General features: G+C 47.5%; 1 protein-coding gene across 1 annotated transcript in view; it reads right to left on the bottom strand.

The window, feature by feature from the left end:
- The window catches only part of GPC1 (glypican 1), a 137,995-nt gene that overhangs the window by 6,194 nt on the left and 103,816 nt on the right, over window positions 1-27,985 (bottom strand). Inside the window, exons 3-5 of the mRNA XM_015870921.2 lie at window positions 12,612-13,003; window positions 4,364-4,529; window positions 976-1,106 (exon numbers count right to left, since the gene is read on the bottom strand). Of these exons, the coding sequence (XP_015726407.1) occupies window positions 976-1,106; window positions 4,364-4,529; window positions 12,612-13,003 (689 nt within the window). The remainder of the gene's footprint in view (window positions 1-975; window positions 1,107-4,363; window positions 4,530-12,611; window positions 13,004-27,985) is intronic.

Raw genomic sequence — 27,985 nt, 5'->3', positions numbered from 1 at the left:
ACTGGACTATTTAATCTCCTTTAATTTTACCAGACTTATTCTATGTCCCTTGGAAACATCCTTCTTTTCAGATGACTCCTGACGGGCTTATTTTATGTGCCTGATGGGCAAGATGGGCTTGCTTTTAAGTGTACAATTTCTTCCAACCTAACACTGAGAGAAAGAATATGGTCTTTCACGTTAGAAAATAAACCTAAACGAGTCCTCGGATACATATCCCCATTAATGCTGTGATTTGTGCTAGTGAATTCCTGCTTGGTTAAGCAATAATTTTCTTCCTTCTCCTCTCCAAGATGCAGTTAGGGCCTGCCACACACCATCTGCATCTTAGCCTTAACTGTGGGATAGCTGCAGGGCTCAGGGAACCCCTGGGCTGAATCAGAAGCCCTGGAGGTACTCCCACCTGCAGCTATAGAAGCCACACAAACACACACAAAAAGAAGACAAGCAGAAAGACAAATGTTCATGATATGTTTCTTGAAAGATGGGTGGGCATCAGGAGAGCCCCTCCAGATGGACTGCTAAACCACAGCTCTGCCCCACAGCCTGATGGAATGGTGTTTCTATTGCAGATCATCACCCCGAGGCAGGCTGAAGCTGCTGCATTCTGTTGCTAGTGTAAGAAGAACTGTACACTTCCTCTAAATGCCCCAGCTCAGTCAGAATACTTCAGTGCTCTTCAGACAGAGGCACCTGACAGCAAATACACCATGTTGCCCACAGTCACTGCAAGTGCTGTCCCGCCTGCGTGTCTGTACCTAAGGAAAGCTGACTGTGGCAGAGAGAAGCATTTGGAAATACCTCAGAAGGTTGTTGTCTGCCTAAGACAGTACTTTCCTATCATCAAAAGAGTGTGCATCATCTCTCCTTCTTCTTTCCTACCCTTTATTCAATTCAGCAGTGAGAACAAAAACCATTTGATCCAGGCAATTACACATGGTGTACCCTAGGCCAGGCCCAGGCACACGCTCTTACCTTGGCTGTGATTGAAACTTTGTTTTCTTGCAAGTTAGAAATAGCTTCAGAGATCCTCATGTGAATAGTCCCTATTACTGTGTCTACATTGTATGGTCCATCAATCCGATCAGCCACAGCAACCAGCGCATCTGGTAAAATAACACAGAGACATCCCTTCATCAGACAAACCATGTTAAAGCTCATGCTCATGCTGGGTGCACTACAGGGTTGGCCTCTTGGAAGATCTGCTGGAGGATATCTCTCCATTTTCACTGCTTTTTAAACCTATGCTCATTATCCTCCAGAATGGCACAGCTGTCTAAAGGGTGGATGTGGTGCCAAAGGTACTGGATGGGAGCAACAGCTTCTGAGGCAGCGAAAGAGCAAGAAAAAGGAAATATCATGTACTAAGGGCAAAAGAGCAGACTGTGAAGCCCACAACTAAACTGATCAGTGGGACTGAGTGTGACTGAGGACATGCCTATTGCTCTCAGCTCCTCCTATCTTGTAAAGCTCTGCTCTCCAAGTGCTCCTGCCTGACCTGGAGGTGCCCGCCACCATGGCTGTTTTGGGACTGTGTTTTGGGACTATAACCAGCCTCTGCCTATGGAGAAGATTTTCAGTGCTCTGTGGGTCTGAAGGAAAGACAGACTGTGTGCACACAGGTCATGGGGCACTGGGGAATGCCACACGTAGGAAAGCTGATCTCCTTGGCTGATCTCCAGCCAGAGTTAAGCAGGAGCTTTGGACAGGTCTCAGACACCTAAATTAGGTTTGTAACCAGGGCTGGCTTTGTCAGTCAAAATAGCCGCTGCAGAGCTGCTGCCGCCTCAGTTTTCTACCATCTCTGTTCCAAGCAGCCTGAAGGCCAGACCATGAGGATTTAGGGACTTGGCAGCTCCTTGTGACCTCAGATGACTCCCGTGTGGTCTTGCATTCCGCAGGACACACCAAATGCTTCCTGGCAGGGGAAGAGATGTAGCAGAGAGCAGGGGTGGCTCTCGCTCATATAGAACAGAAAGTACCTCATGTTCCTGCGGCTTCTCCATATGGAAGAAAACACCTGTGATGTTGATTTTCCTTCTCTGCACAAAGGGGGTCAAATCCCAGGGTCCAGGCTGAAGAACTCATTCTTTAGCAGAGATTAATTTTCTATCCTAGATCCTAATACCTTCCCCATCAGTCTGGCAGGAGACTGTCACAGCAGATGGTGTGATGCTGCAGAAAGCTTATTCTGCACATGTTCGTTGTGCTGATATTCATGAGCAAGGAAACCACCAGGTGAGCTGTGCCCAGCAGTTCAGCAGGGCATCAGTAGAACACACCATTCTACACCATCCCATAGCACGCAGTGCCACTCAGCTGCACAATAGGATTTCCTGTGAGCAGGGGTCCACCCAGCCAGGGCACAAATGGGGACCAACATCACTTCAAACGTGTATTCAGTCCCTTGTCTGTGCAAAGCAGTAGGAGTTGGCAGAAAGGCCCCAGATGCCTTCCATGAGGTCCTGCAGACACTGTGCAGAGGCAGTAGGTCCACAGTGGAAGCACAATGTTAACAAGGATGGCCTGATCCTGAGTCCACTGCTGTCAATGTAACAGCATGCACAGCCCTCAAAAATATGTTCTCTTTGATACTGCATGGCTAATGTTCAGGTCCTGACTGCTCCCACTGAATGAGCATCCTGGGCAAGTACTACAGAAGGGATAGCACAAATCCACAGAAGATACCAGATCATGCCCATGCAGGGCACAGTCTGTGCTCTGCTCTGTCATATAGGATTTAACAGCATGCACAGTCACACCTAAAGCTAAACATGCCATGTGAGTTGTTATGTTTTCGTGTTCTGTGAAATAGCATCTCCTGTAACATCACAGAGCTTGCAGTTCAACTTTGCTGCCACAGAGGGGTTGCAGTGTCATCTACAAGACTCTATTTTCAGGCAATTACAGTCTGCGGATCCACTAATGCTGTGATAGATATTTAAATCAAAGGCTGCATCCCCAAATTAGTGATAAATTATATTTGATTACTTTCTATAGATATCTTTTGTTTGACCTGTCCTAATTTGTCCAGCTGAAAGAGAAACGCTGTTGTCACCAAGTCCTTTCCAGCTACATGGAAGGGCCTAAAGGTAAAACACGGGCAATGCCAAGGAAATTCTGCCTTTTCCTGCATGTTTTGCTCCAGTCCTTGATCAAATGATGACCTCTGGCAGTAAAACATACAGCCACAATTTAAAGGAAGCTACAGTTTCCTCCCAGCCAACACCTCCTGACAAGACCAGTGTCTCTTGGCCAAGAGGAGCTCTCAATAACTGCAGAATGCAGTCCTGTCAAGTTGTGAGAGCGGTGTGCTGACCTTTCAGAAGCCGGACAGTCACCCTGGTCAGGGGAGCAGTGACAGCTAACAGTTGGCTTCCTGTGCTCAGAGAGGACAAAGCTTCATCAAAACCCCGGTGTAAACCCTTGGGGAAGGGAATATTCCTCCCCCTCTTGATTCCTCCCCCTCTTCCGTAGCAGGCCGCCGATGGGAAGTACATCCAATTAGCCACAGCACACTGCCACTCGGTTCGTTAGCTCCTGGCAAGAGGCAGGCAGCTGGCCAATGCACCCACAGAACACCGGCCTGAATGCAGCAGTAGTATCCTTATTTGGCAGCATCCCCTGAGATGGAGGTTACACTGCAGTGGGGTTTTTGATGTTAGCACTCCAACCTAAATGTACAACCTGGGTATACAAAGAGGAGTGAGAGCTTTCCTAACATGAGCAGCCTCCCCCAGCAGACTGCAGTAGGAGAGAGGCTGTGCTGTAATGCTGTCACACTATAGAAGGTCTCTGCTCTGCGTTGCAGAGGGTATCAGACCACGTCAAGGAAATGGATACCTTAACACACACACAGCTCACTTCAAGAAGTACCCACTGTCTTAGCTGAGTGAAAAAACAAAAGAGCTCTTTTCTCACTTAAAATACAAGTCTAATTTTCCCATTCCTCATGTAGGCTGCAACTTCTCCCTCCCATGTATTTACTTTCCATTCAGAAGTGAGCAATTCTGATCCCTTTGCTCTCACCCACGGAAAAAGATTACAGCTTCATGTTTCTAGATCACATCCCAGGGAGGGCTGCCAGGGATTCCCATGTGCTCACATATGCCATGGCGTAGATGAGGAAGCAGAACCTGTCCCTAAGCCTCAGCCTTTGGGAGAAGACAGATGACCCAAATGGTATTAAAGCCCAGAAAAACATCCTGCAATATATTTAGATTTAGTGTTCAGATCACAGGCAGAGAAACAGTGGTGTAAAAGAGGCTCCTTCAGCTCTTCCAGGGGCCCCTTCTGTACTCTCCAAAGGCCTCAAAGAGTCTGAAAAGGTGCCACGGGGCAGTGAGGAGTGAGGCCACCTTACCCATCAGATACTTCCACTCGGTGTTCAGGTCAGCTTGGTTGGCCAGGCAGCCCTTGACCACGTTCAGGCAGTAGTTGCTGCATGGCTTCACGCTGGCCATGCCCCGGCAGTGCGGGCAGTACATCAGCTTCATGACAGCACGGGTGCACTCGTGGCTGAGGGACACCTGGGGAGACGGAGCAGAGTCAGAAACATGGGCAGGCGGTGTGTCAACTTAAACCAAACCATCCCATGAGGCAGAACCCAGGGCTCCCAGCAAGGCCCCAGCCTCTGCAGCACAGAGGTCCCTGTAACACATCCAATAGGCCCCGTGGAGGTGCTGATGGAGCTCGCTGCTCCCCTGTCTTATCACTAAGAGCTTCCCCTATCTTTGCTTGCACCCAGTTCCAATTCTCTAATCATTCTTTTAAAATCATTTACAAAAAGAAATTATCAAGTGTCTGCATGCCAGCCTTGCTTAGGGACAAGGAGCTGTTACTCCCCCAGGGGGGAACAAACTGGGAGGTCCGAATGCTTGACCCTCATGCTGCAGCCCTGAAAGCTGCCCCTCATCTCTTTACTGGTTGTGAAAAACACCTTGAATATGTTCTTGTACATTTCTTCTGTGGGACAAAGAAATGCTCAATATAAAGATTCACTTCTGGCCTTGAGACAGCAAATCCCTCAGACACGGCCACACACAGCCCTGCCCAGTGGGTGTCCTTCAGTCCTTGCTGAAGTGAACACTTCACGCTTACCAAACATGGCACAGACTGGAACACGGGTACTGGAGCTCACCTTACAAAGATGCAATTTTCAGCTGCATCGTCTGTGCAATGACCTTGATTCCCTATGTTGACATGTTCTCCTTTAGCTTTAATGGCACCTATAGTCCTGCCTTAGCTCAGTGACATAGAAATTGCATAAAGATGTCAAGAAGAAATGCATGATACATCGGAGAAGCCGTTTACCCGGGACCCAAAAAAAGAAAGTTACTGAGTGATATGGCTCGGAGCCAGGACACTCCTCATTCAGCTGCCAGAGGTACAAATAAGCATGCCAAACAAAGCCACGCTCAACCTAAAAATACATGATTTCTATGTCACTGCTCAGTTAAAATCTGCATGCTCTGTTCTGATCCCAGCAACATCAGTGGGAGCAGCCCCTGAAAGTGCAAACCCAGTGACAAAGTGATATAGAAAAAATGTTACCTTCTAAAAAATACCCCAAATGGGGGATGATTCGGTCTTGAGCAATGAATCATTTTAATTAAAGCTACTTTACAGCTGGAGATACAGTGGCTGATTGGAGTTGCAATGAGGTAACGTAACGGGAACAGGTGGCTGCAGCACACAAAGCCCCGCGCCACCACCGGCACCGACACTGCAAGGAGGCTGTCATCAGGTATTACCCCGTGACTGCGCTGTGCATCAACAGCAGAGCTCTGTGCTTTTCCATGGCTGCTTTCCAAAGCCCGATGTGCCCATGCACGGCTGATGAAGCCACCCAGCCAGCTGCCAATTGCTGGAGGCAGAGCAGAAAACAGCCTCCTGTGTGAATGTCTGGAGCAGGAGGGGAGCTTGTGGGTCCGCAGGGATTGGGGCACCGCAGCGCAGTGCTGGGACTCACTGTGTACTGTGCGGTACTGGCGGCTGCAGAGGGGCCAGCAGGGAATGAGCGCACGTGGAGATAATACGAGAGAGAGCTGAGAACACACGTAGTTCTCGGCTTTCAAACTGGCGTTTGTTTCCCTCAATTTTCCCCCTCCTGAGCAATGTTTAAATCAATTACAGTAAAATTAATGACTTTTGCAAGCGATCTGCTGAGAGGATAGGCTGGGGATTAGTCCCAAGCTGGGTTCCTTGCAACCACCCCAGACAATTTAGAAAACATTCAGCCTACGAGGCTTCTAACCAAGAAGTCTCCTGCCAAGCAGCTTATTAATACACTTCCAAAACAGAGAGCCACAGAAATGCAGGTGTTGAGGGACAAACAGTCACCCATTCTGACTGCCTGCACTGAGATGTGCGGGGAGAACAAAGCCATCCCACTGCCTAAAACGTGAGTTCAGAATGAACTTCTGAAATGAAGACACAGGGGAGGCAGAGCTGCTCGTGGAATGGGAAAAGCAACTCAGGCACACAAGGATGTCCTGGCTGGACACTTGGGGACTGAAGGCACCTGAGTGTAGACATGGCGGGGGCCCCAGTCTCCATAGGGCAAGCCAATTACTTCTGACAGAATTGGCTGGAAAGACCAAATAACTAAAAGTTTGGGATGTAAAAACCATGGTTATGGGGACTAGTGACAAAAAGGCACCAGTACTGCAACAAGCTCTGCATCATCACATCCAGGGGGTTGAGGGTTTCTCTGATGAAACAACAGCCCCCCTCCCCTTCTCAGTGTCTCAGCTCTGAAGGAAGGCTGAGCTGTAGGAAGCCACAGGCATCCGGCAAAGCAGCACCAAACTGCTATGGGGCAGTTTATGTGCAGCAAGTCCATCCCCACAGCACAGCTGTGTGAGCCCACTTGGAGGTCCTTGGCTGCTCAGCACCCACACCCTGCAGCCAAACTGCAGATGCTGCTTTTGAAATGTTGGCTTAGATCAAGGGAAAGGAAAAAAACAAAAAAACACTCCACCCAAATCCTTTATCCTTTTGAAGCCTTGCTTGAAAGCAAATGAGAACCTGCAGCCTAGCTGCAATGTGATGGGGCTCCTCTGCCTTCAGGGGCCTTTAAGTGCATCTGAAAAGCATTTAACACCAATAGAGCAAGTGGAGCTCTCCATGCTCTGTTCATATCCCTACTTCTCTTGCACGCTCATCCCCAGGCTGCTGTGAGCCATCTGTGCTTCATGCCCCCAGGAGCCAGGGGAGGTACACAGAGGGCTCTCAGAGGAGGAAGAGGCCGGCTGGTGGAAGGGGAAGGCCAGGCCTGCCCATAAAGCCTGTGGCCAAGGAACTGTAGTTGTGTGAGCTGCCTCTGCTCTGGAGTTCCCCACCAGGTCCCTGCTCTGAGCAGCTCATGCTCTGCCTCTTGCCCGTCCCTCTGGCTGGCACAAGGACAGCAGGGCACTGCAGCACCTGGGTGCTGCCTGACAGCATGCAGGGATGCCTGAGGAGAGGACAAAATGCCTGTGCCAAACGTACGTCAGATTGGGCCTGCATATATTCACAGGTATATCTTTCCACTCTGAATGTCCACTGTCTGGATGGCCATTTTAAGCGCCAGCATCACCAGTTAAACCAGCACTGTCACACAGCTCACATTTCCAAGCAAACTGATGCTTACTTACAGCCTGCAGGTCATGGGCAGCTCTGTGCATTGCTGCTGTGAGAAAACACAGCAGATCTGCACCTTTTATTTTCACATTTCATCTTCATGGTCTCTCCAAAGAAGGATCCTCAGAGCGCTGTGATCAAAGGAACAGGGGTGCTGTGATTTCCATCCCTAAGTGTGAGCTGCACATCATGGGCCTGGCTGCTTCAAGCACGGATGGGGCTGTGAGTGCCCGGACCATGTGGCCAGCAGCTGCCTCGTGCACATTTGTGCCAGTCCTGCTGCAATTAGCACCTTGGTGTGTGTTAAACAAACCACGACTTCCCATCTTCCCAAGTAAAACTCTTAAAAGAAACAGCTGCAGGGCTGATGGAAATACGATGCTTTCAAAGACTAATGAATTGTATAATCACCGCAGTCATTATTTTGCAGCTCCCTTATAGAAATGCACAGCAGTGAGTCCATGGAGCACAGTGGGTTTTAAGCCTCACCAAGCCCATCATTCAAGATGCATCAGCCATGTTTCCAAAGCCTCTTTTGAGGGACCTGATAGCAAACCGTGGCTTCTGGATGCAGCATCAGGCACAGATGACCTGCAGCCAGCAGCTCTCCTGCTTCTTCCTCACTGCACTCAGCTCAGTGCAGGATGAGGCACAGAGGACAAAGGCTGGTGCCAATGATGTGTCCTTCGTGCTCCAGTGGTCCAGAGCCAGTGCTAAGCCTGAGGACAGACAGACTGCCTGGTTCCATCCCTGCTTGGGACAGATGTGAGGCCAGCCCTGTGGCCAAATGAGCATTTTGCAGATTCAGAAAATAAATGAAAGCTGGTGCACCCCAACCAACCCCAGGCAGCACAACAGGCATCAGCAACAGCCCAGCAGCCAGCAGCGCAGTGCCTGCAGTGGGCAGTGCCAATGTCAGAGGCTCCAGGAGGCAGCACAGCCTGCAGGGATAGCAGAGGACAGGACCTTGGGAGGTCACAGGCCTATGTGCCCAGTGTCCACCTGCCTCCAGATAATAAAGAAAGACTGATGGACAGATGGACAGATGGACAGCTCTGGGAAAGGGACATCAGAATTCTGGGTCTGAAGAGGGAATCGGACTGACTGCAACTTCCATTTGAAGCATTTCCAGCCATGCAATTCCAGGCACAAACTGCACAGGGACAGCTCTCCAAGGGAACAGGAGACATCATCAGAGGCAGCCCCAACCTCACAGCCTGACCTGGTTGGAGGTGCCCTTGCCATGGCAGGCAGGTGGGGCTAGGTGGGATATATGCTCCCTTCCAGCCCAAGCCATTGTATGATTCTGTGATTCTGATTCTATGGTATTAAGGCAGAGGCTGAGTGATCCTGAATGAATGCTATCTTATCAAGACCTGCAGAGCTGTCTCTAGGTGAAGGTGCCTCTGCCTGAACACAGGGGCTTGTTGAATCCCGGGGAAGAACACAGATGATCTCTCTGAAGGAAATGCCACCTCCTGGTGAGCACAGGGTGCCAGGGGAGAACTTCTGGCCCTGCGAAGCAGCACATCAACTCAAAAGAGATTTTACTTTGGCATCTTTACAGCTCCCTGGGGTAAGGCAGCCTCTGTAGAACAGTGTCCTGCTGTCAAGTGCTGTAGCACAGAAACACACCTCTGTCAAGCAATGAAAAGCCCCAGAGTGAGAGCTAAGATGGCATCCAGGGAAAAGGAAATTATAAATACTGCTGCTTGCCAGCATCCCTCAATGAAGCAACATTCTCCTAGCATTTATTTATGAACAGTAAGTCAACCAGACTTCACTGACACTTCAGGATTGAGAAGAGAGCGATTTTTAACAATACAAAACTTCATTACAAAAGTGAAAGTCTTTAGGTGAAATAAAATGTAATTTATGGTTGTGTGCACTTGTTATTGATGCCCTGAATAGAGATAATACTCAGAAAGGATGGAGATGTGTCACATGTGAACACGGGACAGGAATTCATTGCACCTGAGCTATTGGAGCAAAGTGATTTCCTAACTGTGAGAAAAGAGGCTATATCTTCATTGTATTCAATCCATTTTACAGATAGTTCACCCAAGACAGAAGTCAGCTGTACATCCTTCCAAGCCATGAAAACTCCTGGGGCACAAGCAACAGCCACAGCCTTAAGGGAAATGAGGGCTGAGGATGACCATACTGTCTTTGTTAAATCCTTGTCTTGCTGGAAATGTAAGTCATGCTAAGATAGTAATAGTTTTCCATATGTATCCAGCACATTCATTTAACCATTAAAAACACTGCTACAAATTCTATTTAGGGACCTCTTTAATTGGAATTCAGTTTCAATCCAAATGTTGCTTGACCCACCATGTGTTTAAGAATTACTCATATGGTAAAGAGGAAAGCTGCCATTTACCTCATCCTAACTGAGAGGTTTAAAAAAGAAGACTGAAATGTACAGTAAGAGACAGGATTGCTTAAGTACAAATGTACTGGTAGACAACTCTCATCAGTAAAACAAAACAGAGGGTTTAGTGAAAAGATTTATAATTAGTAATGAAAATCACCATATTTTGCTTCAGCCTCGAAAGAGAACCAGCCTTCTTTAGGAGCATTTTCTTAGAAAAAGAAACTCATGTAACTATTACAATTGATTATTTAAATAAGTGTTTCTTGCTCACAATGCTGCTGCTGACCCACACCAAGCACCATGAGGAAACTCAGCATTCTGGGGTGAGCAGCAGCAGAGATGCAGCAAAAGATTGTTCCAATCATTCACTTTCTGCCAGAGGAGCAGAACCAATGTGGGGCCCTGAGCAGCAGCTGGAAGCCAGCAAGCCCCCAGCACAGTCCTTCACCTGTTCAGATGAAGCTCTGAGTTGCAGCACTTGGTATTTTGCGGCAGCTGCCAACTGCACAGTAAAGGAAAATAATCCTAAGCAGAGGAGGGCCATGTAGATGATGAGGTGCTGGAGCAGCTCTCCTATAAGGAGAAGCTGAGGGAGTTGGGCTTGTTCAGCTTGGAGAACCCCCCAGGGGCACCTCATTGCAGCCTTCCAGTGCTTGAAGGAAGCTTACAATGTGGAGGCAGACTGACTTTTTACACAGGTTGATAGTGACAGGACAAGGGAGAATGGCTGTAAACTAAAAGAGTGAAGTTTTAGGTTAGATGTTATGGAGAACTTTTTTAATTAGAGGGTGGTGAGTCACTGGAACAGGCTGCCCAGAGAAGCTGCGGGTGCCCCATCCCTCCCTGAAGGCTTTCAAAGCCAGGTAAAATGGGTTCCTGGACAGCTTGACCTAGTGGGTAGCAACCAGCCCATGACAGGGGGTTGGAACCTGATGATCTTAACATCCTCTCCAAGCTAAGCCATCTTATGATTCCATGATTCGAACCAAAATGGTGACATTTTGTCTGCTGCCCTGGCATGCAGTGAGAGGTGTGTGTCGCTGGGGGATCCCCTTGCTTTGTGCGCCCTGGTGTGCTCCAGGGCGACTTTGTCTGAAGAGCAAGGACAGCAGCAAAGATAGGACAGGACAGGAATGGGCTGGTTTTGGCCTTCCTTTCAAATTGAGCTCTTACAGAGGGCTGGCTGAGCTATCCTGACTCAGCTGTGTGACAACAGCAGCATGCCAAGCTAACCGTGAGCCCAGGGAGTGCTCCGGGGAGAGGAGCATCTGAGGACATGGGGTGGGATGGATGCCTCAGAGGAGCACCTGCCCTACTCTCCAAATCCAGAGGCGGGTCACTTTTCCTCATGCGATAAGCAACCAGGAATAGAAGTGTTCAGGAAAGGGGTGCCAGAACTGAAATCCCACAGGAGGAAGCCCACATGAAGGTGAAGGAACACTGCACATCAGTATTTCAGGTCCTTCTCTCCTTCTGACACCAGGACTGCAGCTGTCCTGCCAGTCTGCTTTGCCCACCACACTTGGCAGAAGGTAAAACCATGGCGTGCTGCCACGCTCTGCCACTCAAAGGAGTTATGAAAAATGTTTTACTTTGATCTGCCTGAAAATACACAATTCTCTTCTTTTATCTGTCTTGAGTGCCAGAAGAGTGTGATGTTAATGAGATGTACAAAGGCTTTTGGGTAGCAGAACAGTTTTGCGGCCCCACATCGATAAATTAAGTCATTTGTCACTGTTACCACATTAATGTTTCTTCCTGAGATCAAAGTCTGGATTTGCTGTCTCAAACACTACCATCCTCTGCTACACATCACTTCCCAAGGAAATTAACTGTAATTCCATATTTTATATTCAGTTTAATCACACCCCGATTCTCATGCCTGATGACTGCCATCTCCACATGCAGCGTGGAAGCCATATTTTAGCATGGATTTTCTCTTTGCTACCTGTGTGAAGTGCCTGATTATCCTGTTTCACCGCCTCCTCACTCTGAAGGGCTGCTTTTGCAGTAGAGACTATAGACAGTTTCCTTCCTCCTGAAACCCTGGATTCAGACACATTAATGTGCGTTTACATGGTGCCCTTCATCCCTAAAGATCCCAATGTTCAAACTCACCTGCCTGTACACAGAAGTAGTACAGATGCACACAGCTAAAAAACAGACACAGGAATCCTGTCAGCAGCCATTGGAATGCATCTCTCTGCACTCCTGGCCAGCCAGTCCTTCATACCCTACATCCCATCTCCATCAAGGAGCAAACCAAGGCAGCATGACTTAGAGGCATGTCATTTCCCTGCCAGAGCAATGTGAGGAATCTGGGCAAGCAACAGAACATCTCTGCAGCCCGGGTGACGGACATCTCCTCGGCACTCTGCCACGCAGGTTGAAATGAGGTAAGGTCTGATTTGTGGTGAATAATGCCTTGCTTCTCTGGCAGGCTCTCTCAAAGCCTGCAGAAGTCCATGCCTGCTGCTCCCTTCTACTGATGGGTTACCCTCAAGCAGTTTGTTTTACAGAACTTAAAAATGCTTGCCTGCTTTCTCACGAAAACTTAAGGGCAAATAAATCTTCCTCCTGGCCCAAACGAGAAGGGAGAACCCCCACATACCTGAGAAACCTTTTTGACCACATCACTGCCCACGAGGAAGCCCTGTGCGTAGGAGCGTGCCACGATGAAGGCTCGTGTTGCCTTCACCTTCAGGTCCCTGGGAACTTCCCCGAAGGGCTTGTGCTGCTCTGCGTGTTTCACCATGCAGTCCAGATACTCGTCCGTGATGTGATACTGGGCGTTCATCAGCTTGAACAGTCGCTCCAGCAAGCGCGTCCAGAATTCATTCAGGGCCTCTTCCAAGTTGATGTTGGAGCCCCGGTAATAGCGGCGTAGCTCACTGTACAAGTCCTTGAAGACCTTCATGTTTTGAGTGTACAAGTCTCCGTACAGGCTTGGAAAAGTATCGTAAAGGGCTTTTTCTGACTTGTTCAACAGATCCTGAAAATAATCTGAAGAGAGAGGAAAAAATAGGTCAGTTGGACAAGCAGGAACCCAGCAGGCCATGCTGTTCAGCAGCATAATTGCCCTGACAAGAGCAGGCCCTAACAGAGCTTTTCCTCTGCTGGCCTGCTCAGCCTCCAGCCTCAGATGACAAAGGCAAAGGAGAAACTCCAGTGCAGCCCCAGAGCATCACGGCCTGATCCTATCTATCAGCCACACTGAGAAGCACCCAACTGCAGACTCCCACTGCCTTGCAGGAGGTTTCAGCAACCTGCTTGACATCAGCAACTCAAGCCATCATTCCAGTCAGCAAGAGGAAAAAAATGATTTGAATGGTAACTTTCGTTTCAATTACATTCATACTTTTTAGGGCCTTTTTGAAGCAAACCTTATTATACTATTCTTTAAATCTAAGCTTTTTTTATTTTCTTTATGATGTATGATAAGCTCTAGTTGAAGGGAAACCATTATTCAATTAAAATGCACTAACAATCAAACAGCATGCATTGAAGGTATACAAATGAAGTTCAGCATGCCAAGGCGGAGAAGAACAGAAAGAAAAGCTTCTGAAAAATGCACAGTCCAGATACAAAGTTCTTAAACAAAGTATTTTCTGAGGGAACGGCGCTGACTGCAACTGAACAGCTCTGGAATTGTATAACTAGTAACGGCTCCTTTCTAGCAGCCTGATTTCTGGGGCAGGCTTTCCTACACTACTGTTTCCAACAGTTTCTCAGGTTTGAATGAAGCCAGAACTCAACAAGAGGATGGAACAAACGAGAACACCTGCAGCTGCTAGTGCAGGAACTCCTGCCATGTGAGCAAACTGCTTCCGAGGACAAGCAGCCTGACTCCTCCAACCATCACCTGCTTAATAGTTCACATTTTCCTTTAAGCATTTTTGATAGTTCTTAAGCAAAATATGTCTTAGCATAAAGAAAACAAAATAATGTGTTGACCTAAATTAAAACGTTGAATAAAATCTGGTTTTCAGATTCAGTTCCTGAAGGAATTCACTCTCCCTGGATCTGACCTGGGTTGTATGTAGTTCATGGCTGCGCTGGGATCCCCCCCTTCCCCAGAGGACTGGTTCATATTTGTTTTGCTCATCTTCCTTCTTAAAAGCTGTTCTCTTGGCATCACCATCAGGAGGAAGAAAACACCAGCAAACTCAACAACCCCATTTGTCAGTTTAAGGCAAAATGTCTTTTTTCTCATATATGGAAACAGCAGAAACAAGATGTACACCTTTTTGTAAAAAAGAATTAGAAATTGCTCTCAAAAAATCCAACCTAATTAAGAGCTGATGAACTGTTATTTGTCACCTAAGTAAGAGAACACCAATTTCAATCAATTCATTTGTGCCTGGTTCTCAGAAAGTTCTTCTGGATTTCACACAGCAAGAAAAAATATCTCTACATTATCTAGGGAAAATTAATTAGCAATTAAACCTAAATGTGCATGTGATGAACAGCTGATCTGGCAGGGAATTGAGACATGCTCCTGGCTGCACTGGCAGGTGCTGGGAAGAGGGCTGTGCCAGAAGGGCTGCACAGAGCTCCTACTGCCCTCCCCACAGCTCAACACAAGCTCAGCTTGCTCTTTCTGAGAGGCAACTGGAAAATCCTGGCTGGGCTCCTGCTCCTCCAGGAGCACTCAATGCTCCTGTCATTGGTGGGTCAGGTGGGTCCTTCCTCGCTGCTGCTACGGGGTTTGGAGCACCACACATCCCAACAGCTGCTTTTGGAAAGGCGGCCATTGGGCCACACCAACCACAGCTCTCCATAGGCAGAGAAAGGCACAGCTCCTTGGTCAAGGTTGCTCCCACATGAAACATCCCCTTCCACACGCCAGTTGCAAAACTAACTGCAAGAAAAACGCGAGCACAGCACTCTGATGTTACCGTTGTTTATTATTATTCCTTCTTCCGTTCCAGGTTCAGAAAGAGGACAACCAGTTTTTACTCAAATGAAATTTGCCTTTTGGCAGTGGCTAGGCCTGAAAAACTCTGGAATTCAAAGATGCCAGAAAGCTTTGAGCAAAGAAACAGAAGGGTTTTATAAGGGACACAACTCTGCAGCTCTGGCTGCTGTTTTTTCTGCTGTGGTACCGACAAAAAGCTGCTTACAGAGGATTAAGTTTCCAACCAGAATCTATTACCTTTGCATTTGGGAGCAATCGGAAATCCCCACCCTTTCCACTTCTCAGCTTCCCAGTGTTCACAGCCCATATTTTCACAGTTTCTACATTTTCTCAACTCTGGTGAGGCAGGGCCCAGCCATTCCCTTTGTGGAAATGGCAAATTCTGAGCTCCCCTCACCCCCATAAAGGGCTTTTTCCAAGCTCCTTGACACCACTTGACCACTACGCAGCTGGAGCACACTGGAGTCTCTTCAACCAATGTGATAATGGAGTGGGAATGAATGCATGAGGAAACAAAGAGGCCATGAAGAGCATCCAAATGCTCCTTGGGCATGCATCACATTTGGCTTTCTTCAAAACTTATAACATTTTAGAGGTCAAACTAGAAAAAAAATAAGAAAAATGGAGAGAGGTGACTGAATTAATTTCAATCTGAATATTATTAAAGCCTCAAGCAGAAAAGCTCTTTTGCACAAATGGAAAGAGTACATCCAGATTAGAAGAGACGAGGGAGGAAAATGCATTGCTCAGATGATAACATTATGCCAGGTTTCAAGGAGATGCCCTTCCTGAAGGCAGCGTTGGCACTGGATGACTGGATTTGGTCAAGACTGAGTGACCACCCCCAGGTACCGCCACTCAGTCCTGCAGGGCTGGGGAACCCCATGGTCAGCAACACCTCTGCTGCTCTGCCTCCCCTGGCAGCAGCAGGAGCAGCGCCCAGCGCTCTGCCCTGCCTCCCCTGACAGCCCCGTGCTCTCCTGTTTCCTCTTTTCTCATGACAAGAGCAAACCGCTCCAGCACTGCAAGATTCAATTGTGCTTATGTTTTTTAAAAGCCTTGAGTAGCTCCTGTCAGAGCCCCCAGCAACACACACCGAAAACACGTGTCTCAGCAGCGCTGTACGGCAGCAGAAACTCTAGCTCTGTGTAACTACTACAGGAGCTTTGGCACAGCAAAGCAATACGAAAACTCTCCTCCTAGTTTGACAGTTTTGCATAGCAAGCAAGGCCCGCAGTCAGAAGAGGAAGAGGCATCAAATACCACACTGTGATTTCTCATGTTTGAGCAAATACACGAGCCTGTAGAGGCTTGCACAGGGGCCAGTGAAGGGTGGCCAAGGGAAATATGTTCACCATTAACACTGCTATCATGTTTCAAAAAGAGAAAAGAAATAAGCCGAGTCTGAGCTGTCCGACACACCAGAAAAAGCAGGGAAAGAAAAAGCCTATGGACTCTTCCTAGAGCAGACCTCCTGTTCTGAGCTAGCCATGCTATTTTCTTGGGCTGAGCTCCCATTTAGTATACTACTGCACACCCCATTGCCAATTTACTTTTCCAGTTAGTTTTAATGCTGTCCTTGAAATCAAACTAATATTAGAAGAGAATAATTTAGCAACAGATTTAAGCCATTAAAATCCAAATCTAATGCATTCATATCTGTTCAATTCACTTCAGCCAGGACGGTAATCTTTTATTCATAACATTGTTATTGCTCATTATTAATAATCAGGCAGCGGATACTGCTATACCAGCGCTGACATGCTCTGCCTTATACCTTAGCTGGGTGCTGTCATATGACGGAGCAATGGGGAGGCCAAGGGGCTTAGGTTCCATGTGTGGATAGATGGCACATAGCAACTCCAATGGCATTTTCCTTGGAGTCACCTCTCCCCTCACTGTCTCGCACTCCTGTGAAGCAGCAGCTCTTGTGCTGCCATTTTCCCAGTGCTCGGCCTCTCTGGAGAATCCAGTCTGCCCTACAATATCCCCTCCTGTTGGTGGCTGAGACCACTGAGGAGGTAGGACATAGCAGGAACACAGGACTGCAGAGATGCTGTAGGTCAATGAGCAGTCATCCTGCTTAGTGCTCTCCTAAGCCCAGATGAAGAGCAGAGACTGCCTACCTATTGGAAAGCTGGAGCAGAACGTCTCCTGTGAGGGGTGGACTCCATTTCTTAACTTCTGGCCTACATTTATTCTTTGCCACCTTGACCTTTGCCGATGTGCACCTCTAGTTTCAATAGTGGGTTTTGCTATCCGGAGGTCACTGAGATGCTCCTACCCAAATCCAGTGTTAACGAACTACTCAGGCACAGACATAAATGCCTTTGAAGTCTCCTAAGATGAGAGTAGTTGATGGAACAGACATCATGTGGTGAAAGGCATTATGCAGGATAGATTCCTGGCTACAGGTAAGGACTAAAGATGGCCTAGCTTAAACTGGTCTTAGACAAACATACACAGACGTATGGTTTCTTCTGTTAGGGAATAACCACATTCCCTAACACTGTTAGGGAATGACCACACTGCAAAGACAAGAATCACTTGTGAAGACTAATGAGCCCATACAAACAGCAGGGCATGAAAGCAAAGCAGAATGAACAGGACCAGCATCCCCACAGGGCAGCATTCCCTTCCTGGTGGAGCAATAGCCCAGAGGGAGCAGAGGAGCTGCACACACCTGCTCAGACAGTGATCCCCAGCACCATGCAACTCCCTCACAACCCATGGGATAGGAAATGCTGTGAAACATAACACAGCTGACATGGACAGCCTCTGCCAGAAATGCTCCTCCACTGTGTGGGCCTGAAAGCTCCATTTTAGGACATGTGCTGTGATGTGTCCTGATGCAGATTGCACACACATGGCTCCAAACGTACAGGTTGCACCGTCTGTGGTGTGTGTGTGAGATGAAGGATGAACCAACCACCCCTGCCCTGCATTTCTCCCATGATTTCCACATCAAATTTTTGCAGCTTAGAGTATCTAAGACACACGGTCCCTGGACATCTAACATCCTGACCATCTGACGTTTGGGTTTTCCCAAAGGAATAAGGACAGATATTGGCAGCTGCAGGGATTACATTCTGGATGGACAAAGTTGCCATGTTATTACTGCAGGAGTTCATATACGTCTACATAAAGCATGTTATCTTTAGACTTCCCCCTTTCAGTGCCATAAGAAAGGAATCCTGTTGGCTCTTTGGAAAAGTAACTTCCTGATGACGTTCCTACCCATGGAACTTGAACAAAAGGGAGAACTCGGTAAAGATGAGAAAAGACGGCTACTGCTAGCAGCCAAACCACAGTATGCAAATATATCTGACACCTGTAGGTACAAACATTGTATACATACACAAAAACATGCACGGCCGCCATCTGAATAACATTACTATCACTTGATATCTTGCTAAGGCTGAAATATAAGCCTTGTGAAGCAGGGCATGTCACGTTCTGAAGGAGTCAAAACGCTGAGCCACAAGCTCGGGCACCTGAGGTGTCAAGATAGCAGTGCTGCTGATTCCATGGCACAGCACAGAGATTCGCAAAGGTCAGATGCCCTGACCAGAGTATAGACCTTTTCCAACTATGTCTCAATATATTTTCTAATACAGGCATAAATGTGCATACAAAATACTTCCGTTTGTTTGTGAACTACACGTTACGTTACTACTGCTTTGGTTTATTGCTTGTGTATACATCTTTAAAGTAAAACTCCACCAAGTCCATGTCCAGCATAGAAAGCCTGCCACAAAATCTATTTGCTTTGGAAAATGGTACAGTGGAGGAAGCTGCCATTCAGTCCCAGCCTGAGTAACCACCAGCTACAATGAACACAGCACAATCCCTATTCAGGGGCCACAGCAAAGCAAAGCAGGAAGCAAAGAGGAATGTCTCAGGTCTATCAGCCTCAGTAATTCCATTCTATGATATATATTTAATTCACATTTCCTTATATTACTCAAACTAAAATCACCCCAGAGTTTGAAATTATTACAAAACCTTGACAGATGACCTGGTTGGGTGCACTGTGCCCCTCAGGACTATCAGCTGGTTAGAACAGCAACTGCATCCACCCCAGGCTGTCATCGTGCTCACACAACAGAGATAAAAAATGCCTGTTAAAGAAAATATTAGCTGAGAATGCTAACCACAGTCTGAATGCAGTTATGCTTAACAAAAAGAGAAAAACAAAGAGGAAATAACACGTGCTCCTTCTTTTAAATATTTCATTTAGGACAACCAAAGGAAAGCGCTGGCTGCCCCCAGACGCTGGCAATATCCTCCTGCTGGCGTTAGGGTTTCTGCTGCCTTTGAAGCATCTCTGGCTCATGCTCAAGTCTGAGGGATGAGAGAAGCTGTGCCTTTTTGAGAGAAGCTGCACCTTTTTGAAAGCATGTGCTTGTTCCACTTTACCCAACGTACAACTCTTTTCTTATCCCTCAGTTGTTGTTTTTTTTTCCCATCAGGTTTTATCCCCAGTTTGCTGTACGTGAACAATTAGTTCTGACCTCTTTTAAATGTTCTCCCATGAACTAAGGATGAAATCTTCATTAAACCGCTAGATAAATCAATGCATTTAGCACTCAAGCTCAATAAAGAGAGCGAGGGAGGTGATGATGATGAGCAACAGTCATTCATCTTTCCTCTTAGCACAGGACCTTGGGGACAGCCAGAGAAACCTCGGATCCGACAGAAGATTTAAAACAGACAATAGGAAATCCTAAGTCAAAAGGACAGAATACAGACCCTGTCCCTGCAAGAAAATGCCCTGGATGCTGGAGGCTAAAATAAATACATTTAAAAGATGATCAGATCAGAGCAAGGGAAGCCCCCGTGGCTGACATGAACAGAATGAAGAATGTGTGCAAGCTGGCAGAGAGCCGCAGAATCTTTGTGGGGAAGGAGGCACAGAAGATGTCTGCTCCTTGCTGCCTAGGCAGGGCATCCCTTAGCAATCACCTGGTTACCCAGCAGTTACCCTACATACCCTGGGATGCTGTCGCCAGTGAGACAAAGACACCACATGCGTTTTGTTCTTGGGGAATTTACCTTTGATTCCCTCAGGATGCTCAATTTGGGTTCAGTTCACTGCCTCACTCACCTCTTCAGCTGCAGTTTGCTTTTAACAGGAGGACTACATAACAGCCATATGGTATGTTCAGTACAGTGATACACATTATCCAACAAACTCAATCTGAGCAATCTGTATCCAGATCAGGCAGTTTTGGGTCATTTTCTGTGAGTTTTTCAAAGGGACATTTAATAGGTTTCTGCACAGTTTAGATCCAGACAAAGTGAAGCAAAGACCAATTCTCATTTTGAGGGAGCTGAAAATCGCCTTCCAGTGGGTGCTGCAGGACTGGTCACACTCTCACCATCCCTTTCTCCTGAATTCCTGCTTACACCATAAAATGTGATGGCTTCACACTGCCATCAGCCTACACGGCAGGCTCTGTATCTCAGCTGCATGCTTGGTCGCTTGCTGTTTACACAGCTCTATCATATTTAAAGAGGGACAACTCTTTGCTAATGAGTTAAAGACAATTCAGAGCTTTATTTAGAGCTTTCATGCAGAAAAGAATAAGAACCATGAGGAATGGAGTAGCATGTGCATGCTACTACCAGTTAGTTAAAGAGAAAGAAACCAAGCCTTCAGCCTTTGAAGCCCAGGACGGTGCTGTCTTGATCTTGAGGTGTTATTTTCTCTCCTTAATGAACAGAAGGATTGCTCTGCACATTCCCCATCTCCCCAGCCCCTCCTTTAGCATGCAAGCAGCTTAACCAGCAGTAGACATCCCTTTACACTGGCTCTGGTGGTAGGTCAGGCAGTTCCTTAGATAAGACACCTGGAGGCCTCAGCCAAGGTGTGATGTAACCCGCCCTCAGCGCTCAGCCTCCCAGCCAATCAATTAAATTAATGTGCTGTACTGCTGGGGACCAGCTTGCTGCCCTTCATTATAAATGTCTCAGGAAGGAAAACTTTGGCATTTGCAAGCCTATGGCTGCTTCACTTTCTCCAATCAGCATCTTACAATGGGAGAACACTGCTTCTTTGTGGTGCTGACAAAATGGGTTAGGCCATTTAAGATCTTTGCAGCTGTTTGATTCCTAACACAGGCTTTGCTTCCTATTTGTGAGGTTTCTTTGTGCAGTCCCATGTAGCTGACAGCATGCAATGTGTCCTAGGCAGTTCTCAAACAAGGTGAGGCGTCACAGAAGCCTGCACATGCACATGGGAATCACTGCACATGGGCAAAGCAAGTAGGAGCAGCAAGGGTCTGTCCTCTAGGGTGGAGCTTGGGCTCCCTGTCAGACCGTAACCAATGGATAGAAGGAGTGAGCTGGGTGGCGATGCAGCCCAATCAGGTTTATGACCAAGCAACCTGGAGAAGGAGGACCCTCAGCAGCCAGCACACGGGTCTCCAGAGGAGGGACACTTCCCTGGGTCCTGCACCTTCTCTGATGTGCAAGTCAATGGTGCAAGAATTACAAACCCCTTGAAATACAGACCTCATTAGTTCTAATGCTCGTGGAACTACTTGCACAATACGTTAATAAATAATAACAGAAAAGCTAGTCATAAAATATTGACAGAATGGACCCATGTGTCCAGAAGCTAAAATCAACCAGAACAAGAAAGAGAAGATTATTTACTAGGGATCTACAGAGTAAACGGCCCTGGGAACTTCTGTACCAATTCATCCTCAATAAATGAAAGCAGAAGCTGTTTCCTTAAAGAACTGCCTTACGGTCAAATAACTGGTGGGAATATTAAATGAGAGCATATTTGTGATGATTATTTTTTAATTCTGCAGCACAACTTCAAGTCTAACAGTGAACCCACACGGCTGGGCAGGAGCTGGTGCTCATTAGCAGGATGACAATTAGCTGGAAAACTTTCCTTTCCCTCCCCAGCCCACCACAATTTTATTTTCCTGGTGTGGCTTTGAATGGGTCTGAAGAGCTTTTGCTGTCCAGTATTAAGCAAATACCTCAGAATAGGACTCCCTGAACCAACGCCAGGCTTATTTTTGCTTGTTTGTGTGTGCTATGTGAGGTTTGAATGGGTTTCTAAAATATCACCACAATAGCAGACATTGGGAATAATGATACCAATTTGGGTCTTCTACCAACTGTCTTCTCAAATACAATCAAGATACTGTATCCCTTTTCACCCTCACAGTGAGCACAATTGGTTTGTACTTGAATATTTCTGTCTTTGAGAACATGTTTACCACTGCATCCGTGAAGGGCATTGGATCTCGTACACTTGGATCTCCTCTGTTCTGTTCTTGCTGAGAAGAAAAGCCCATTATGTTCATGTGACACTATAAAAATCCATAATCATAAAGTTAAAAATAAAATCCCCCATCAGCTGAATACACTGAATAGCTTTCTAAAGTGGTGGTGTTTGGTTCCGCCCCGCGCTTTTATGTTTGACTTCAATTAAACCCGTTTTCCTTAGCAATTCAGAGGTCTTTAAATAACCGTATGTCACTGGATGTAAAATCACCATGTATTTACTGCATAAACAGGAGCACACAACCCTACCGGCCTTCCCCCAGCACAGACCTGCCTTGCACCTCGCAGCCCAACGCCTGCAGCCCTGCAGTGGGTACTGGGCTTGCTGGGGCTTGCCATGGGGCCTGTCTGGATGGCGAATCATTGATGCCTGCACTGCTTTCTGCCTATTTAAGCCTACAAAACCCATGATACAGAGGAAAGGTTTGGCAGATAAAAGGAATGGACAAAGAACACACAGTACAATTCTTTGTCCAGAGAATTTATTGCAAGCTTGAGCCATCAGCTGCTGCGGTCAGGTTGGTTCTCCAGTAAGGTCACACTATAGAAAAATCGAATTGGCGATAATTTAGGTGGGGTTTCAAGAGCTGCTGATCTCGTCCATAAACAAAGCAAAGCCAGAAATTGCTCTTACTTAGAGTTATGTGTGGTTCTAACACTGCTGTGTCCCAGAGGAAGGAGAGGAAGATTGGAAAGAGTTGCTTTTGACAGACATGAAATTTCACAAATAGAAGCAAAATCAGGTGTAGAATTTCTACACACAAAAGCAAATGAAAATTCTTTAACACCATTTGCTTCAACTTATTTCAATCGGCTTTTAGGATCTGATATGAAGAACACCAATTCATGGTAATACTGAATTCTCCAATTACTCTGTTGTTTGTTAGTTTAGTTCAGTTTAGTTTTAACAAGAAGAAGCTATGGATTAAAACAATGCTTAGACAACCACAGCCTTCAAAACCAGCATTCACACTGTCTTTAAAAGCTTTCCTTTCAGTCAGCTGCTGATTGTTGGAGTTGAGAAGCACAGAACAAAACCCACACCCAAGCAGCAGGCTGTGCAGCCCTGGCCTCTTGGAAGTGTGGATGATGCAGTGACCACCCAGTGGGCACACACTTTGAGTGCAGCCACAGGCAGACACTGTGCTTAGGGCACAAAACAATGCAGAACTCACAGTATGTTGCAAAATACAGCACAAAGGCTTGTGACCTCTGAAAGCTCCGGGGTCATCTGCAGAGGACTCTGTCCTATTTAAAGAGCTTAAATCTTTTTAAAACATGAAACTTCTCTTCATGTACTGACATAGTTCTACTCCTTTGCTGTTCCATAGTATCAAAAGGCTGAGCTGAGCGCTGTTTGCTCCCAAGAGAATTTCAAGGCTATCGTGTAGATGATCTCCTTGTACATCTTGGATGTTGTTCACAGCTGGAGAAGGCGGCCCGGGGCTGCAGAGTGCACTGAGCCCTCGCACAGAAACACAAAGAGAAGGACAAGGCAGCAGTGTGACGGTGCATCCCGGGCCATCCCTGCATGTCTCTCCTGTTGCCCTGGGCTGTCCCCATGTCCTGTCCTACCCTGCAGCCACCTGTCAGGGAACTGCTCCAGGCCTGGGCCAACCCACCAGGTGGGCCAGGACCCTCTGCACTGCGCAGCCATGCTCTGGGGCTTTCCCTGCAGAGTTCTGTGGCAGTGCTGCACCTCTGTGCATCTGCACTCATTGGCAGGCATTAATGAACCGTGTCTGCAGCAGTTAATTGCTGTGTGGCTTTGACCAACACAGATGAAAGTACAAAAGTGAAGAGATCTCCAGTCACTGAAAGGGTCCACTGCTGCTTTCATACAACAAATAATTGTTTCCAGGAATATTCACTATATGTGTACGATGAGCAGATTTTACAAACCACTCTTCTCTCCTTTTTCAATATTCTCCCCGCCCATAATCTATAATTCCACGTCTGGTATGGATCTGATGGATTGGGGCACTGTTGATATACTGCAATAACGAATAAGCAGTTATTATTAATGGCACTATAAATCTCATGATCGAACCAGCTAATTGCTGTCATTTGCATTCTACCTGCAGCACTGCTGCGACTGCAACTGAAAGTGGCACTTGCTGCTCTACCCAGCCATGTACTCCAAGTGGTTTCTGCCTGGGCAGGTTGCAAAACGGAGCCTGGTGCAGCACAACTGCTGCATGAGAGAGGATTCTGATGTAAAATGAATCTATATGGGTTTTCACCTCTGCAGTGCTCATGCTGTGCATGGAAAGCTGATGCTAACTAAGCCAGTATGCCAGGGCACTCACTGTGGCACCGGAACAGGCAGCAGGCACTCACGCTGCACTGAGGACAGTGCTGCAGCAGGACATCACCCAGCCCACTGCAGCTCCTCAGACACTAGCCCCAGCACTTGGCTGGAGCTGCAGGCTGCCAGCCCCAGCAGTGAGCGGCCCCAGTGGTTCTCATCTTGCCTTTGATATGTGCCATCAGCACTTCACTGGGTTTTCACTCAGGATATCAACATCTTTAGGCATCCCTTGGGCACTCACTGACAAGCAGCAGGGCTGTTTTTATGCGTTTGCCAGATGGGTCAGACATTACACTCTAAAGGCCAGTGAACTCCGTGTTCCTGAAAAATAACTGGAATCTTTTGCTGCCAGCTCTGGTGCCGTGGCTGCATGCAGTCCCCATGTACCTGCACTGCCTGGGCAGGAAAAGCTGCTCGGTCCTGCAGCACCATGCTGGCCTACTCTAGGCCTGTTTCCCCACTTCAGGCTCCTCTAGCCCTAGAGGAGAAATGCACTGTGCTCCCTCACCACTCCCTGGCTTTCTGTTGCCCTCCATTAACTAGCAGAAAGGAATGGGTGCAGAACACCAGGTGGTTTCGGCGCTGGTAACCGAAACATAGCTACTCACTCTCAAACGTGCTTTCATAAAAAGGCAATAACAAGCACTTGTCAGCAGAAGAAGCAGAATTGCCTCACAGCAGCTCTCAGACAGGAGCAGAGCCACACAAGATGCCACCCCACTGCTGCCTCAGCCCAGCCCTGGAGAGGAACACTCCCAGCCTCCCTTCCAGGACACAGTCCCTGCCCAGATCTGCTCCTCCCAGTGCTGAATGTTTCTTCTTGGCTGAAAGAATGCATCTGCTACCAGACTGCTGTTGACTTTTGGTGGGGCTTGGCTAGCCCATGGATTTGGAAAGGCACAAAATTAATTTGGGCTGAGCAAATACAGACAAGAAAACAGAGCACAGGGTTTACTCTACATTATTCTATCTAAAAGAAAGCACAATGCTCGGCCATTTGAGGACACCTCCTTTCCCCAGGGGGATGGTTTGCAAACAACCCTAAGCATGGGGGACGTCAGGCCTACATCCAGCAGAGAAAAACCTGGCTAGAGCCATCATGCACAGCCAGCCTAATCAGCCCAGGTGGGAGGTGCTCAGCACTCAATGCCCCTGCATCATTCCCTGCTCTGCTCCTCTGCCCCTTCCAGCTGTGTCTGGATGGGCAAGAACCTCACTTGTCCTGCTGGGCAGTAGACAGTGGGGCAGCAGGGATGATTTGTGGGGACAGGAGGATAGTGTGAGATGGGGCGGGCAGAAAGGAGAGCAGGGAAATGTGTTCAGAGACTGGCTGAAGGGAAAGGCTGCAAGAAAGCAGGGCACATCCTCCTGGGCAGGGAAGGAAACAGAAACCAAAGGGAGAAGTTGCGGGAGTCATGATGGGTGTTTACACAGCACATGGACGCTGCAGGGAGACACTGCATTTGTCTGTCTGGGCAATTGCACTGAGCACCTGGTGGGAACATCAGGGAGGAGAAGGAAACCATGGGCTGCAGTCAGGGATATGTACAGAAGGGGTTAAAGCTCCCCTCAGCACAGCCGCACATTCCCTGGCAGTAATCTCTCCTATTTTTAAGGGATTAAAACCTAAGAAAGTACAGCAGCGTCTGGCCCCTAAATTTGCAGAAATAACACATCAAATGCCTTAAAATGTGTAATTTGGTAGATTAAACTATCGAAGCCTGGCCTGTCAGTGTCCGCATCTGACAATGCTTTCATCTTGTTTATATCTTAGAAATCGTTTTGTGGACTAACTTTGTTGATTGCCTTCAAACCACAGCAGGTTTTGTTCGCTCGGCAGCACTCAGCAGCAGCCCTGTCTTTGAAGTGCAAATGAGGAGTGGGGAAGGGAGGAAAGGAAGGAGCAGTTTGAAAGAGCTGCAGGATGTCAGGGGAGGTCAGAGCCTTGGCTTTAGCTCTGTGCACAGATCACCTGCAGGAGCAGTGCTTCCTTCGAGGCCCTCCCCAACTCCCATGGCACTCAGCAAGGCCTGCAGCACCCAGTGAGGCCTGAAGCACCCAGAGCACCTGGCATCATGAAGATGCCACCTTCACTGTAACAAGATTATTACAGTTTCCTACGCAATCCAGTGCGTACAAACAGTGGGACTAAGGAAACATTGTATGAAGACCAATCCCTTCAGTTCCTGCTCACTGCAAAGTATTGCTGGCCCTGGGGAAACTCCATGGGGAAGATGAGAACATTTCAACCTCCTCATTGTCTTTGGTAAACAAACGGACTTGGGTCAGTCAAGAAGATTCTTCTGCAGAAACACTGAAGTATACTCAAGAAATGCTCAAGAAAATCTGAGCCTTGGTTGCTGAGACAGAAAACTCCCCATTATATTACTGGTCACCCACCAGCTCCTGGGAACTTTGGTCCCATCTAAACCTTGAGAAGCACCGTGCGATTTGGCTGGGTCACGGTCTGGGATGACAAACACAGAAAACAGCTGCAAATAAAAGCAGGGGGCTCCTCCTTCAGAGATGTGAATCTCGCCCACACAGCTCAGCCACTCATCACAGTGCTGCCAGCTTGTCCATAAGCTGGTCATGAAGAATCCACATAGACAGAGGAGACTGCTTATCGATTTAAGGGCTTTACTCAAAGTTTGTAATAAACCTCAGGAGATAACTGCTTTCTTTAGCTGACCTAACCTATGGGGTTAAGCAATAAGCTGATGGCAACAATAAATTGCATTACCCCAGATGAAATCAATGCATCACAGAAACATTGCAAATGCTGCTCTAAGAAGGAAAGCCTCAAGGAACACCTCATAGAAATGCAGCTCCAGGGGGCTCAATAGCTGCTGAAAGGAGAAGTACTTGTTTTCCTCCTGTCCAGGTCTGCCTCCACGTGTTTCCTTTACACAGAAGCTGGCATGGTAGTAGCTGAGCATCCTAGGATGTATCTTATTAAGAACATGAAGCTGTTAGTCCAGGCCAGCAGCCGGCCCTCTCCACTGCACTGATAGCGTAGGTCTAAATGCTCCAGACTGTCTTGCCTCCAAAGCCAGCATCTGTCAGAGCACCGTGCTGCCCTCAGTGGTATTCCCTAGTGGGAAATGCTCACTCAGGAGTATGGCATTAAGCAGTTTCTCTGTCTTCTGGGCATGGGGGAACATTTCACGCACCAGGGACAGTAGAGGGCAACGACTGCACTCTGAAGAAATCAGGAATCCATGACCAACTGGTGTAAGGCATATTCTGCACCAACAGCCATGGAATTCCTCTCATACATAAAAGAAGATCTTTCTACATCATACAGACATATCGCAGCAATGCTGCAGTAGCATCCTTCTGATGAGCATTTCCACCCTGTCCTCCATGCATTTTCCATGAGGGCCATTAGGGCCAAGGACCATGTCTGTCCTCATTTACACCTACCACATCAGAACTGAAGCTTGAA

This window comes from Coturnix japonica, chromosome 9 (genome assembly GCF_001577835.2).
Source record: "Coturnix japonica isolate 7356 chromosome 9, Coturnix japonica 2.1, whole genome shotgun sequence".
Classification (NCBI taxonomy): Eukaryota; Metazoa; Chordata; class Aves; order Galliformes; family Phasianidae; genus Coturnix; species Coturnix japonica.
Note: the sequence above shows the minus strand (reverse complement) of the source record. Positions and strands in the feature narration are given on the sequence as shown.